This window comes from Cherax quadricarinatus, chromosome 11, assembly GCF_038502225.1.
Source record: "Cherax quadricarinatus isolate ZL_2023a chromosome 11, ASM3850222v1, whole genome shotgun sequence".
In the NCBI taxonomy this organism is placed as follows: Eukaryota; Metazoa; Arthropoda; class Malacostraca; order Decapoda; family Parastacidae; genus Cherax; species Cherax quadricarinatus.
Window position 1 is genome coordinate 3,195,070 of NC_091302.1, and position 16,513 is coordinate 3,211,582.

Genomic DNA, 16,513 nt, shown 5'->3' on the forward strand with positions numbered 1-16,513 from the left:
TACATAGTTTTAAGAACAGGTATGACAAAGCTCAGGAAGCAGAGAGAGAGAGGATCCAGTAGCGATCAGTGAAGAGGCGGGGTCAGGAGCTGAGTCTCGACCCCTGCAACCACAATTATGTGAGTACACACACACACACACACTTTAGTTTACCTGAATAAACTTACTTTTCTTCGTGTGATGACTGACATCAGGTGAGGACACGAGGTGCGCCGTCACTCTCCCTTAACACCCATAATAACACTAAGAACAACAACAACAATACCTGGTGTCTTTTGTGGTTCCCCAACAAAATGTTGTTTCTAAGAAAAACTAAGTCAATCTGGGGCCGCTGGAGGAAGAAATCCATGGGGAAATATCGGTTGTGTCCGCCAGTGATGTGTGTGAGCAGCCAGAGTGGCTGTAGTGTCCATACTTGGTCCTCTCTGGCTGCCACCTTCAACACTAAGCCTAATAAAATGCTTTCTCTTAATTTCACCAAGGGCACGTCTGTGAGTTGTGTGTTTAGTGGGTTACTGTTGTGGGTAATGGTTACTTTAAGGAGGTAATGGTTCATTTGAATGGGCAGTGGTTTCTTCAAGAGTGTACCCCTCAAGGGAGGTTTCTTGAAGGTGGTGAGGGGCTCTTGATCTAGGGAATTGGATCTGTGCTCCGGTTCCTTGAATTTAGCCTGAATACCTTCCATCTCCCCCCACGTGCACTGTATAATCCTACGGGTTTAGCGCTCCCTCATAATTCAAGAGTGTAGTGGTTCCTTCAAAGGAACCATTACCCCCTTGAAGGAACCTTTACCCACTTTCAAGGAACCATTACCCCTTTGAAGGAACCATCACCCCCTTGAAGGAATTATCTCCCCCTTGAACGAACCATCACTCCCTTTGAAGGAACCATTACCCTCTTGAAGGAATGTTACCCCCTTAAAGGAACCATTATCCCCCCTTGAAGAAACCTTTACCCCCTTGAAGGAACCATTACCCTCTTGAAGGAACCATTACCCCCCTTGAAGGAACCACTACCCCCTTGAAGGAACCATTACCCCCTTGAAGGAACCATTACCCCCTCGAAGGAGCCATTACCCCCTTCTTGAAGGAACCATTACCCCCCTTGTAGGAACCATTACCCTTTTGAAGGAACCATCACCTCTTTGAAGGAATTATCACCCCCTTAAAAGGGGGTAATGGTTCCTTTAAGGGATAGCAGTTCCTTTAAGGGGTAGCAGTTCCTTCAAGGGGGTAGTGGCTCATTCAAGGGGGTAGTGGTTCCTTCAAGGGGGTAGTGGTTCCTTCAAAGGGGTAGTGGTTCCTTTAAGGAGATAGTGGTTCCTTCAAGGGGGTAGTGGTTTTTTCAAGGGAGTAGTGGTTCCTTTAAGGAGGTAGTGGTTCCTTCAAAGGGGTAGTGGTTCCTTCAAGGGGGTAGTGGCTCCTTCAAGGGGGTGGTGGTCTCTTCAAGGGGGTAATTGTTCCTTTAAGGGGGTTATTGTTCCTTCAAGGGGGTAATTGTTCCTTCAAGGAAGTAATTGTTCCTGCAAGGGGTCAGTATTTCCTTTAAGGGGTCAATGGTTCTTTTGAAGGGTTAAATGGTTCCTTCATGGTGGTAATAGATGTGAACATGCAAATCAAGACATGAGCAAACTCTTGGACATATTTATTAGGAAATAAAATGTTTAGGTCCCATAACCTTGATCAAGGCCCTATAACCTTGATCAAGGTTCCATAACCTTGATCAAGGTCCCAGGACTGTAACTTTTTCTAATAAATATGTCTTGAGTGTTTTTTCAGATGTCTTAAGAATGCCTCTCATTATTAGTTACCAAGGTTCATACCAAACTAAGATAGGTATTTAAAATACCTCTAGGTGTCAATTACTAAGGCTCATACCAAACTAAGACATGGGTATTTAAAATAACTCATTACTGGTTACCAAGGTTCATCCAAACTAAAGCACAGGTATATTTTCTTTTTTTCAGTATCTAGGTGAATGGACCCACAAACAAAAATCATACCACAGTATTTGGCATTGTTGCATTATCCTAGGTTGGTTCTTCATAGTTCATCAGTATTGTATAGCTATAAAAATTGTTTATTGTAAACATTTAGAGAGATTTAAAATAGCACAGTACTTTTCAACTAAAAGAAATAAATAATATAGGTGTACCTTCATATCATTGCACAAATCAGGATTCTAATGGATATAAGCAACACTGGCCTGTTAGGTTATCCTACGTGAAATCTGAATAATTTACCACCAGTGTAGTCCTATAATAATTATATACCATATTTTACAGCCAACAAGAAGCTTCAGCATCTAGGATGCACCCCTACTTCTGACTGGCTAAATTTGGGAAAAAAAAAAAGATAAATGGTACTTTGGCCTTCAAGACGCTGGGTAAATTTTCAGGACTTATAAATACAATAAATACAATAAATATAAAACGAACGTACACCGGTAAGCTGTCCTAATATACAAGTACAGTTAGAAATAGAAATACAAATAGCTAGAGCTTTACTTTAAGGAGGTTATTAATAGAGTATTCAAGAGGTTGCTAGTAGAATTACAGTAAATCAACCATCCAAATCATTATGAAGCTCTGTGTAGTCTGCAGTCAATCAAACAAACTGGCTTCCACATGAATAAATTGTCATTTTTGTGAAAATTGGTGTCATGCCTCTTGTGCAGATATCCAAGAACTAGATACAAGCAGTATAAAATCACGGAAGTGTTTTTGGTATTCCCAAATGAGATAAATCTGTGGACTAAAATCACATTGGTATTAAAAGAGGATAACATCAAAGCTGCTTTCATAGACAACCTGGAAGCTTTCTACAACAGATGGGAACATAAAAAGTCTGGGCTGGATGGTACTGCCCTTGATACTGGTCATGTAGTCAGAAACTGTAAGGCTGGAGGTGCTGTCCTGGTAGTCAGTAAATGTGGGGCTGATAGTGCTGTCCTGGGAGACAGAAATGGTGAAGCTGGAGGTGCTGTCCTGGGAGACAGTAATGGTGAAGCTGGAGGTGCTGTCCAGGGAGACAGTAATGGTGAAGCTGGAGATTTTGTCCAGGTAGTCGGGAAATATACGCAGGAGGGAATGCATATAAATTACCTCATGGGAGACAGGAGCTGCAGTGGGGAAACAAGTGTAGTCAAGGATAAAATAAAACCAATATTGCAAACTAGTAATACCACAGGAAATAGCAAACAAGAGGACTCCACTAGCAATAGTGAGGATATATTACCAAAAAACAACTGGTGAGAGCTCCATTGTTGGTGCTAGTGAGGATAGGAATAAGACAGGTAAACATGCACCAACAGGGAATACAGTCACAGAAACCCAAGACAAGTGGAAACCAAGCCTTTGCACATACTATGCACTTGGTATCTGCAGGCATTGGAAATCTGGAAAAACAGATGGGACGTGCAACTATGACCACCCTAGAAAATGCCGTGCCCATATGACAACAGGAAAATGCAAACTCCCTTCCTGTAAGCTTTTTCACCCTGAAATGTGTACCTCTTCAGTACAGGAAAGACTGTGCTATAACTTAAATTGCTAGGCACACCATCTAAAGGGGACAAAAAGATACAAAACATCCAGGCCATGGGAAAACCTGGGTAGCCACAGCCACTCAAGAGGGTGAGGTTTTTTAGTGCCAGGAAGGAAAAAAAACTGGCAGGAAATGGCAGAAATCATACACCAAATCCAGTCATTCCTGGAGTGGAACCACAGTCGATGGCCTCCACTCCAAACCATCAGATACAGATACTAATGCCGGAAAAAGAATCCCCCCCCCCAGTACCAACAATACCACCAGTCCGATGACATTCTTCTTTGCAAATATACAGGGTCTAAAGCCAGCAACAAACAACAAAATACCTTTCATCCGTGGACTGCTTGCAGAGGCAAATGCAATGTTCGCGGCTTTCACTGAGACCCACATAAAGGATCACTTGGACAACGAAATATGGATCCCAGGTTACAACCTATTCAGATGCGACAGAGTGAACAGGCAAAAGGGGGGGGGGGGTTGGCCTGTACATCGCAGAGTCACTTGTTTGCACAGAACTGCTTAATGCCTCAAATGATGTAGTGGAAGTTTTAGCAGTAAAGATCGAGAACCAAAACCTAGTCATTGTGGTAGTCTACAAGCCTCCGGATGCAACATCCCAGCATTTCCAGGAACAGCTGTTAAAAATTGACCACTGTCTGGAAAATCTGCCAGCTCCTGCCCCCAACATCTTGCTCCTGGGGGATTTCAACTTAAGGCACCTAAAATGGAGGAATATAGCAAATAATATTGTTGCAGTAATAACACCAGGAGGCAGCTCTGATGAGAACTCGCACACACACGAGCTTTTAAATCTCTGCACAAAATTCAATTTAAACCAGCAAATAATAGAGCCTACTAGACTGGAGAATACACTAGACCTCATCTTCACTAACAATGATGATCTGATACGAAATGTCACCATATCAAAAACAATATACTTAGATCACAACATAATTGAGGTTCAGACATGTATGCACGGAGCCCCAGACCAACATAATGAGATTAGTCACGAGGGAGCATTCACCAAATTCAACTTCAATAACAAAAACATAAAGTGGGACCAAGTAAACCAAGTCCTAACCGATATAAGCTGGGAAGATATACTAAGCAACACAGACCCCAACTTATGCCTAGAACAGATTAACTCGGTGGTACTCGATGTATGCACAAGGCTTATTCCTCTAAGAAAAAGGAGGAGTAGATGTAAAATAGAAAGAGACAGGCGCTCCCTTTACAGGCGATGGAAAAGAATAACAGAGCGGCTAAAAGAGGTCAATATATCTGAAATGCGTATGGAGTCACTGGTCAGAGAAATAGCAAGCATCGAACTTAAGCTAAAGGAATCTTATAGGAGTCAGGAATCGCGGGAAGAACTAAAAGCCATAAATGAAATCGAAAGAAACCCAAAGTATTTCTTCTCCTATTCCAAATCAAAATTGACAACAACGTCCAGTATTGGGCCCCTACTTGAACAAGATGGGTCCTACACAGAGGACAGCAAGGAAATGAGTGAGCTACTCAAGTCCCAATATGACTCAGTTTTTAGCAAGCCGCTAACCAGACTGAGAGTCAAAGATCAAAATGAACTTTTTATGAGAGAGCCACAGAATTTGGTTAACGCAAGCCTATCTGATGTTATCCTGACACCAAATGACTTCAAACAAGCGATAAATGACATGCCCCTGCACTCTGTCCCAGGGCCAGACTCATGGAACTCCGTGTTCATCAAGAACTGCAAAAAGCCCCTATCACAAGCTTTTACCATCCTATGGAGAGGGAGCATGGACACGGGGGTCGTCCCACAGTTACTAAAAACAACAGACATAGCCCCACTCCACAAAGGGGGCAGTAAAGCAATAGCAAAGGACTACAGACCAATAGCACTAACATCCCATATCATAAAAATCTTTGAAAGGGTCCTAAGAAGCAAGATCACCACCTATCTAGAAACCCATCAGTTACACAACCCAGGGCAACATGGGTTTAGAACAGGTCGCTCCTGTCTGTCTCAACTATTGGATCACTACGACAAGGTCCTAGATGCACTAGAAGACAAAAAGAATGCAGATGTAATATATACAGACTTTGCAAAAGCCTTCGACAAGTGTGACCATGGTGTAATAGCGCACAAATTGCGTGATAAAGGAATAACAGGAAAAGTTGGTCGATGGATCTATAATTTCCTCACAAACAGAACACAAAGAGTAGTAGTCAACAGAGTAAAGTCCGAGGCAGCTACTGTGAAAAGCTCTGTTCCACAAGGCACAGTACTCGCTCCCATCTTGTCCCTCATCCTCATATCTGACATAGACAAGGATGTCAGCCACAGCACCATGTCTTCCTTTGCAGATGACACCCGAATCTGCATGACAGTGTCTTCCATTGCAGACACTGCAAGGCTCCAGGCGGACATCAACCAAATCTTTCAGTGGGCTGCAGAAAACAATATGAAGATCAACGATGAGAAATTTCAAATACAGTGGACCCCCGGTTAACGATTTTAATCCGTGCAAGAGGGCTCATCGTTATGCGAAATAATCGTTATGCGAATGAATTTTCCCCATAAGAAATAATGGAAATAAAATTAATCCGTGCAAGACGCCCAAAAGTATGAAAAAAATTTTTTTTTACCACATGAAATGTTAATTTTAATACACACAAACTGAAAAAGGCATGCACAATTACATGACACTTACTTTTATTGAAGATCTGGTGATGATTGATGGGATGGGAGGAGGGGAGAGCATTATCTTCTTACTGTTTAGAAGGGGAATCCCCTTCCATTAGGACTTGAGGTAGCAAGTCCTTTTCTGGGGTTACTTCCCTTCTTCTTTTAATGCCACTAGGACCAGCTTGAGAGTCACTGGACCTCTGTCGCACAACAAATCTGTCCATAGAGCTCTGTACCTCCCGTTCCTTCAAGACTTTCCTAAAATGGGCCATAACATTGTCATTGAAATAGTCACAAGCACGGCTTGCAACAGCTGTGTCAGGGTGATTTTCATCTATAAAGGTTTGCAGTTCAACCCACTCTGCACACATTTCCTTAATCTTTGAAGTAGGCACAATGGATTCCACAACTGGCATAGGCTTCTCAGGGTTAGCCCCAAACCCTTCAAAATCTTTCTTAATTTCCATACTAATTCTCACCCTTTTTACCACAGGGTTGGCACTAGAAGCTTTCTTGGGGCCCATGGTCACTTATTTTCCAGAAACAGCACCGAAAATACTGTAATAATACGAAATATTCCGAGTGTATGCTTGGATGTTACCGCGGAGGCTGGCTGGTAAACAATGGGACGGAGCGGCACATGTGAGGCTGGCTGAGGGCACATTGGACGCGTCTCGGACGAAAATCGGTATGCGGGTTTTTAATCGGTATGCGCGGCAAAAATTTTGCGATAAAAGTAATCGTTATGCGGAAAAATCGCTATGCGATGCCATCGTTATGCGGGGGTCCACTGTACTCAGATATGGTAAATACGAGGAAATTAAATCTTCATCAGAGTACAAAACAAATTCTGGCCACAAAATAGAGCGAAACACCAACGTCAAAGACCTAAGAGTGATCATGTCGGAGGATCTCACCTTCAAGGACCATAACATTGTATCAATCGCATCTGCTAGAAAAATGACAGGATGGATAATGAGAACCTTCAAAACTAGGGATGCCAAGCCCATGATGACACTCTTCAGGTCACTTGTTCTATCTAGGCTGGAATATTGCTGCACACTAACAGCACCTTTCAAGGCAGGTGAAATTGCTGACCTAGAAAATGTACGGAGAACCTTCATGGCGCGCATAACGGAGACAAAACACCTCAATTACTGGGAGCGCTTGAGGTTCCTGAGCCTGTATTTTCTGGAACGCAGGCGGGAGAGATACATGATCATATACACCTGGATTTTCCAGGTGTATATGATCATGTATCTCTCCCGCCGAACTTGCACACGAAAATCACTCACTACGAAAGCAAAAGACTTGGCAGACGATGCAGCATCCCTCCAATGAAAAGCAGGGGTGTCACTAGCACGTTAAGAGACCATACAATAAGTGTCAGGGGCCCGAGACTGTTCATCTGCCTCCCAGCATACATAAGGGGGATTACCAACAGACCCCTGGCAGTCTTCAAGCTGGCACTGGACAAGCACCTAAAGTCGGTTCCTGACCAGCCGGGCTGTGGCTCGTACGTTGGTTTGCGTGCAGCCAGCAGTAACAGCCTGGTTGATCAGGCTTTGATCCACCAGGAGGCCTGGTCACAGACCGGGCCACGGGGGCATTGACCCCCGGAACTCTCTCCAGGTAAACTCCAGGTAAATAGTACGGCCTTTCCTCACTTAACAACAGAGTTCTGTTCCTAAGACCTCGTCGGTAAATGAATTCATCTCTAAGCAAGGAGCATACTATAATGGTAGTGGGTTTGTGTCAACCATCTTTGATATTGCTTTAATGTCAAATTTGCACCATTTATAACATTTTTAGCATATTTTTAAATTTAGATTTTGCCACCGAAGTGGCTAGTTTATTGTGCACCCCATATCCATCCTGTGGACGGTAGCGCGAGAGCATATGGATACACAAAAGGCCTAGGAACTAGGCCCCAAAGGGTTAACAGGAATACATATGGATTTATATCTACATATCTATAGTTCACTTATCTGTTACAAGCAAATTTAGGAAATTTGCTTAGTATATCTGGTATCTTATTTTCATTAATAAGATATCTTGACATGTCACATAGGTTATTATACTGTCTGTCTCTGTATTCCTCAATAAGTGGACAATTAAGCACAGTGTTCAAGAGTGACCATATGCCTGATCACATAATTTACATTTAGTTTGATCATCATCTGTGTGTCTCCCAAACTGCCAGAAGTACTTGTAACCAAGCCTAAGCCTGGCCACTTCAACATCAGTCAGTCTGTTCACATTGCAAGTTGCTCCATAAACATACTTATCTACGTTCATGTTATCATAGTGGGTTATAGATCTACTCAGGCTTCTAACTGCATTCCTATAACAATCATTTTCATTATTTACTTCTCTCCTAATATTATTCCTAATGCTAGACACAGTTATACCAAAGTTATATTCTACATTCTTCTTCTTGATACTCTTCTTGGCTAACATATCAACTTTATCATGAAGGAGTAATCCAATGTGTGATGGGATCCATAGCAATTGTACATTAATTCCTTTGTCCCTAATTTTTGAGTATCTATACCTGGCTTCCCCAATGAGCATGTTGTTGGAGTCATTATATGAGCCAAGAGCCTTCAATGATGACATAGAATCAGTAATGATGATAGAGTCAAGCTCAGTGTCATAGGTTAGCTTTAGCGCCATTAGGATTGCAAACAATTCAGTTTGCAGTGTAGACGCCCAGTTGTTAATTCTTATGCCTAACTCAACAAATTTATTATCGTTCTTAACTAGGGAGGTGGCAACAAGAGCAGATGCAGCCCTGCCAAAAGACTCCTGTTTAGATCCATCAGTGTATATAACTTGTGATACAGTAATGTACTGTATATTGTTATAAACAGAATAGTGGAAATTGGCTGTAATATACAGTGGAACCTCGGTATATGACCACCTTCCTACTTGAACAAGGCTCAGCACTCGACCAAACAAATACGACCTGCCAGAACTTCGCTGTAAATTGTTTTGTGTTTCTTCACATTTTTTTTTTGTTTTTTTTTGTATTGTATAAATAAATCACCATTGGGCCTACGACAATTAGTGATAACAGCCAGCCAAACGGAAAATTGGTTGGGAAGTACTTGTTTGATACTCAAATGGAGTGGCACTCGCACAGCCTTCTGGAATGAATTCAGGTTGCATACCTAGAGTCCACTGTACATTATTTAGGTATCCATGCTGGTCAGAGAGCCTGTTGTAAGTCCGAGTCATCAGTAAACGAGTACATTGCTAAGTGAGAAGAGGCTGTATTTATACTGGAACCATAAAATAAATTTATAGTACTGTTTATAAAGTCTTGTACAGTACCTGAAAATAACTTTTTTTTTCTAGGGTTTGTTTGGTTTACCAGAACTGCAAGAACCAGAGGGTTTTTATTTACTAAAAGAAAATGCTATCCATAAGGCCGAAGATTTAATGGTAGAGTGTTGCTCACCATATAGAACACGGAAAATGGTTGAGGTGAGTGTACCCGCTTGTGAAATATGTTCTTATACTTTATATGACTGACTTCTACTGTATTTTGTTTTTTCAATGCAATGGCAGTATCCCACTGAAGCAGGGTATACCTGGAGTATACCTGTCCTGACCTGTGACTAGGTCTCACAGTGGATCAGGGTCTGATCTTTTTAAGTCACTCTGCCTCAGTGGGAGACTGCTGGTGCATTAAAAAATCTATTATAATTTTTTTTCAACAAACTAGCCATATCCCACCGAAGCAGGGTGGCCCAAAACAAAAAATTAAATTTTCTCCTTTTACATTTAATAATATATACAGGAGAAGGGGTTACTAGCCCCTTGCTCCTGGCATTTTAGTCACCTCTTATGACACGCATGGCTTACGGAGGAAGAATTCTGTTCCATCTCCCCACGAGAGTTAGTCGATTGGTGTGGACTTGATTCTGGGAAGGACCTGATAAGCCACAGTGATTGGCTTTGTTGAGTTATCATGTGTTACTAGCCCTTTGTGGGTTAATAATCCTAAGTGTCTCCTTGTCCTTCTTGTTGTTCTTGTTCTTGTTCTTATTCTTGTTTTTCTTCTTGTTCTTATTCTTGTTCTTGTTGTTGTTCTTGTTTTTCTTGTTCTTATTTTTCTTGTTCTTATTTTTCTTGTTCTTGTTCTTCTCCTTCTTGTTCTGTTCTTATTCTTCGAGTACTCAGTGGTCAGTCGTCACGTGAGGTCACAGACCCTGAGCTGCCTTGGGGATTAGTGTGGACGGTTACAAAGCATGGCTTGCTTCTGCAGTGTTTTAAAAATTGAGGTTGGAGAGTTGAAGGAGGAGGTCTTGCTTCTCCAGGAGGAGATTAGGAGGCTGAAGGTCCACCTCAATGGGTCTGGGAGAGAGTGTGAGGTGGCTGGAGTTGTGGGGAATGAGGCTTCTAGCAGCGAGGTGCAGTCTGTCTCTCGCTGTGAGGAGGCTGTAGTTGGGGAGGCAGCAACGGCTACCAGCAGTGAGGTGCAGCCCAGCACCTGCTACAAGTGGCGAGTAGTTCACAGTAATGGAAGGCGCATCAGAGTAAGGAAAGTTAAGAGTGAAGATCTGAAGGTAGGAAATCGCTTCTCTGTTCTTCAGGATGAATGTACTTCAGTGGCCAGTGAAGGTAAGGGTACTACTGCCCCTGCTAATGGAGGTAAGCGCATTCTTGTGGTTGGTGACTCTCAGGTAAGATACATTGACCGTGCTTTTTGTAATAGGAATAAGAAGATGAGAGATAGAGTGTGCTTCCCTGGAGCTGGTGTTGGGGACATTGTCAACAGGCTGGATAATATCATGTCAGGTAATGGGAGCAAGCCCATTATCTGTCTCAGTGCTGGTGGAAATGATATTGGGAAGGGTAGGAGAGAAGAGCTGCTAGATAAGTACAGGTCAGCTATAGATTTCATTAAGTCTAAGGGAGGGATCCCAATCATATGTAGCATCTTGCCTAGAAGGGGAGTAGGAAATGAATGGTTGTCTAGGGCAATTGGTGTAAATTGCTGGCTAGACAGATACTGCAAGGAACATGCAATCCCATTCATTGACAACTGGAACAACTTTTATGGCAAACATGATATGTATGCAAGGGATGGGGTACATCTCTCTGGGGCTGGGGTGGTAGCACTTGCAGACTCGATTGAGAAGGCCATTGGTGAAATGCCTATGATTTTAAACTGATGGAAGATAGAGGTATGGGTGTGTGTGGGAAACAAGCAGGTTGCAACACTTGGGTTGGAAACAGTAAACGTATAAAAGGCATTCAGCATGAAGTTATAAATAAAGACAATAGATCAGGTCAGCAAACAAAGGGGGACAGCAGAGGGCAGCAAGGGACTAGCTCCCTTAAGGTTTACTATACTAATAGCAGGAGTGTAAGAAATAAGATAGATGAGCTAAGATTAATTGCAAGTGCAGGAGACATAGATATTATTGCTATAACAGAGACCTGGCTCAATCTGAAAGATAGAGAGATGCCCTCTGAATGTCACATACAAGGCTATAAATTATTCCACACTGACAGGGTCAACAGGAAAGGTGGTGGAGTAGCAATGTATGTCAGAGACAATTTAAATTGTTGTGTTAGACAAGATATTAAATTAGAAGCGTCAGCCACTGAATCTGTTTGGTTACAGCTTCTCGAGGGCCGAGAAAAACTAATTTTGGGTGTGATTTACAGGGCCCCAAATCTTGATAGGGAGTGCAGTAAACTTCTATGGGACGAAATTCGTAAGGCATCTACATACGAAAATGTTGTGCTAATGGGAGATTTCAACTATAGACAGATTGACTGGAGCAATTTGACAGGAAATTTAGAGTCAGGTGACTTTCTTGATACGATCCAGGATTGTTTTTTAAAACAGTTTGTGACAGAGCCAACTAGGGGAAATAACCTCCTTGACTTGGTTCTTGCCAGTAGGGAAACACTAATTAATAATCTTGAGGTTAATGATGAGCTTGGGGAAAGTGATCACAAATCACTCAGTTTTAATATATCATGGAATTCCCCTAATAATGGCAATCAAGTCTCCGTCCCTGACTTTCGCTTGGCTGATTTCATAGGACTGAAAAATTACTTAGGTGGGCTGAACTGGAATGACCTGACTAAGGGTCAGGTAGGTGGTGATGGTTGCCGATATGATGCTTTCCAGGGCATAGTTCTAGCTGCTCAGTCAAATTATGTTCCAAATAGGGAAATCAGATCAAACAAAAATGATCCTAAATGGATGAACAATAGATTAAAATATCTGATTGGTCAAAAGAGAGGCATATATAGGCAAATCAAAAGAGGAGAGGGGCAATTGAGAAATCGATATATTCAGTTAAAGAGAGAAATAAAAAAGGGAATTAGAAAAGCAAAAAGAGATTATGAGGTTAAAGTTGCAAGAGAATCGAAGACTAACCCAAAAGGATTCTTTCAGGTATACAGAAGTAAGATCAGGGACAAGATAGGCCCACTCAAAAGTTCCTCGGGTCAGCTCACTGACAGTGATAAGGAAATGTGTAGAATTTTTAACACATACTTCCTCTCAGTTTTTACACAGGAGGATACCAGCGATATTCCAGTAATGATAAATTATGTAGAACAGGACGATAATAAACTGTGTACTATTAGGGTCACAAGTGACATGGTCCTTAGGCAAATAGATAAATTAAAACCTAACAAATCCCCAGGCCCTGATGAACTGTATGCAAGGGTTCTAAAGGAATGTAAAGAGGAGCTTAGCACACCTTTGGCTAATCTTTTCAACATATCACTACAAACTGGCATGGTGCCAGATAAGTGGAAAATGGCAAATGTGATACCTATTTTCAAAACAGGTGACAGGTCCTTAGCTTCGAACTATAGACCAATAAGCCTAACCTCCATAGTGGGAAAATTTATGGAATCAATAATTGCCGAGGCAGTTCGTAGCCACCTTGAAAAGCATAAATTAATCAACGAATCTCAGCATGGTTTTACAAAGGGGCGTTCCTGCCTTACGAATTTATTAACTTTTTTCACTAAGGTATTTGAGGAGGTAGATCATGGTAATGAATATGATATTGTGTATATGGACTTCAGTAAGGCTTTTGACAGGGTCCCACATCAGAGACTATTGAGGAAAATTAAAGCACATGGAATAGGAGGAGAAATTTTTTCCTGGATAGAGGCATGGTTGACAAATAGGCAGCAGAGAGTTTGCATAAATGGGGAGAAATCAGAGTGGGGAAGTGTCACGAGCGGTGTTCCACAGGGGTCAGTGTTGGGCCCCCTGCTGTTCACAATCTACATAAACGACATAGATGAGGGCATAAAGAGCGACATCGGCAAGTTTGCCGATGACACCAAAATAGGCCGTCGAATTCATTCTGACGAGGACATTCGAGCACTCCAGGAAGATTTGAATAGACTGATGCAGTGGTCGGAGAAGTGGCAGATGCAGTTTAATATAGACAAATGCAAAGTTCTAAATGTTGGACAGGACAATAATCATGCCACATATAAACTAAATAATGTAGATCTTAATATTACGGATTGCGAAAAAGATTTAGGAGTTCTGGTTAGCAGTAATCTGAAACCAAGACAACAGTGCATAAGTGTTCGCAATAAAGCTAATAGAATCCTTGGCTTCATATCAAGAAGCATAAATAATAGGAGTCCTCAGGTTGTTCTTCAACTCTATACATCCTTGGTTAGGCCTCATTTAGATTATGCTGCACAGTTTTGGTCACCTTATTACAGAATGGATATAAATTCTCTGGAAAATGTACAAAGGAGGATGACAAAGTTGATCCCATGTATCAGAAACCTTCCCTATGAGGATAGACTAAGGGCCCTGAATCTGCACTCTCTAGAAAGACGTAGAATTAGGGGGGATATGATTGAGGTGTATAAATGGAAGACAGGAATAAATAAAGGGGATGTAAATAGTGTGCTGAAAATATCTAGCCTAGACAGGACTCGCAGCAATGGTTTTAAGTTGGAAAAATTCAGATTCAGGAAGGATATAGGAAAGTACTGGTTTGGTAATAGAGTTGTGGATGAGTGGAACAAACTCCCAAGTACCGTTATAGAGGCCAGAACGTTGTGTAGCTTTAAAAATAGGTTGGATAAATACATGAGTGGATGTGGGTGGGTGTGAGTTAGACCTGATAGCTTGTGCTACCAGGTCGGTTGCCGTGTTCCTCCCTTAAGTCAATGTGACCTGACCTGACTAGGTTGGGTGCATTGGCTTAAGCCGGTAGGAGACTTGGACCTGCCTCGCATGGGCCAGTAGGCCTTCTGCAGTGTTCCTTCGTTCTTATGTTCTTATGTTCTTAAAAGGAAATTCCTTGCAAAACAGAAGTGTTGTACTCAATAGTTTAATAATTAAGTACTGTAATAACTAGTATATGAAGGTAGTACTTCATTTTTTTAACCACCTCGGGCTGTTTCCCACCAAGGTATGGTGACATCATGAAGGAAACATGTTCTCCTTATTATATACGTATATTGTAATAGTCTCAGCTCCATCCTCAGATACTGGAGATAAATGATAGTATAAAATACCAACACTGGGGAAAACAAGACACAGATACAGTATAATATGAATCTTTATTGATGTTTCACTGAGTTTTATCCACTTTGTGGGTGAAACTTCGTCAATAAGTGATCTCATTGTACTGCGTCTCTGTGTCTCTTTTCCATCCTCGGACAGTGTTTTTCCTTGCTCTATCTCACCTGTAGTCCAATAATTGCGTCCAAACTTTGAAGATATTCTTGTTTCCTTTTGTTATTAGGTGTTCGATCACTTGTCAGATACTCTCTGCCGTGTGGCTGACCTGGCAGAGTTTATTAGAATGGCTCATCCTCAAGCACGCTATTCATTTTCTGCTGAGGACGCATCCATTGCCATTGGTGGACTTGTTGAAAAGTAAGTACATTTTATTATATTTGTGTGTGAACATTCAGCACGTTTTATTATGTTTGTGTGTGTGAACATTAAGCACATTTTATTTTGTGTAGTTTTTAATTGATTTGTAGTTACTGGAGTAGAGCTTTGCTTGCAAGTTTCACTTAGTTTTAACACTCATTAATGTGTATTGGATCACAGTATAGGTATCTGCCACTGTGTTAAAATATTTTGCAGTTCTTTCTGTACTAATACAGTATTTTTATTAGTTTAAAGTTTTGGCCTCTTTTGATATTTGTACTAAAAAATCTTGATGGACCATAACATTATCTATAGATTCCTCTTGAAGTTGTAGGTTAGTTGTTATTAACTATTAATGTACTGTAGTTGCTTAACCATTTTCTGTTATTTGCCATTTAAAGTGTTTCTTTTTTGAGTCACCCTGCCTCAGGAGATGACTGATGTGTTAAAGTAGAAATTACCATTGTAGTGGAATTGGTTTCATAGCATTTCTAAAAAAAATGATTACAATATAATTTAGACATCTATGGTTAATGTGCTGTATTCCAATGTATTTGGCATCAGTTCTATATGTGTGCATTTTTTCAGGTTAAACACTCACAGAACACTATACGAGTCTTTAAGAAATGTTGTTGTTCACGGTGATAAGGTTCCTACTACCGAGGTTGATAAGCACGTGGCCAGGCTGTTCCTCTTTGACTTTGAACAGTCAGGTAAGCTTTAGTCTGCTGGTCTTCGTTGACTTCAGACAGTCTAGTAAGCTTTGGTCTCTGGTCTTCTTTGACTTTGGACAGTCAGGTAAGCTTTTGTCTGCCGATCTTTGACTTTGAACAAATCAGGGAACAGGTGGAGTTTGATCTAATAGTAAGTGAGTCTTAAAACTCACAGGACAGTGCATTAACCACTGGGCCAACTGGCTCTAATAAGACTCATCAATTAGGTATATTTTTATACATTATAGGGAGGTTTACATGGGCCACCACTGTGATTACAAATACAGGTTTTTACAGACAAATCCCACACCAGCGTGGCTGTGGTGTACTCTAGCTCAGGTCCCTACAAAGCTGTTCCAGGATTTGTTTGCATTCATATTATGATTTTGCGAGTCATAACTTTGAACAGCTTTGATTTGCTAGTCCTCTTTGACTTTGAACAGTTAGGTAAATTTTAGTGTGGAAAGCACTAAAAAGCAGTTACCAAATAGAGGATTGACTCCTCTACCACTCTTTGTGCTGAATACCCTACATGGGTTTACCAATTCTTGAAATGCAATTACAAATCCAGCAAAACTCTTCATAGAAAATGCTACAACTTCACTCACATCTATTTTTTTATTCTGCACATTTATATTTGCTCTTTTACTTGTATATTATGCTGGTAGTAGGTTGGTAGACA

The 16,513-nt window shown here is 41.3% G+C and overlaps 1 protein-coding gene across 1 annotated transcript in view; it reads left to right on the forward strand.

Annotated features, from left to right (window-relative positions):
- The first annotated feature begins 245 nt into the window (after positions 1–245).
- The window catches only part of LOC128687665 (mitochondrial intermediate peptidase), a 53,359-nt gene continuing 37,091 nt past the window's right edge, over positions 246–16,513 (forward strand). The window contains exons 1-4 of the mRNA XM_053775245.2: positions 246–491; positions 9,580–9,708; positions 14,985–15,118; positions 15,707–15,831. Of these exons, the coding sequence (XP_053631220.2) occupies positions 294–491; positions 9,580–9,708; positions 14,985–15,118; positions 15,707–15,831 (586 nt within the window). The 5' untranslated portion in view covers positions 246–293. The remainder of the gene's footprint in view (positions 492–9,579; positions 9,709–14,984; positions 15,119–15,706; positions 15,832–16,513) is intronic.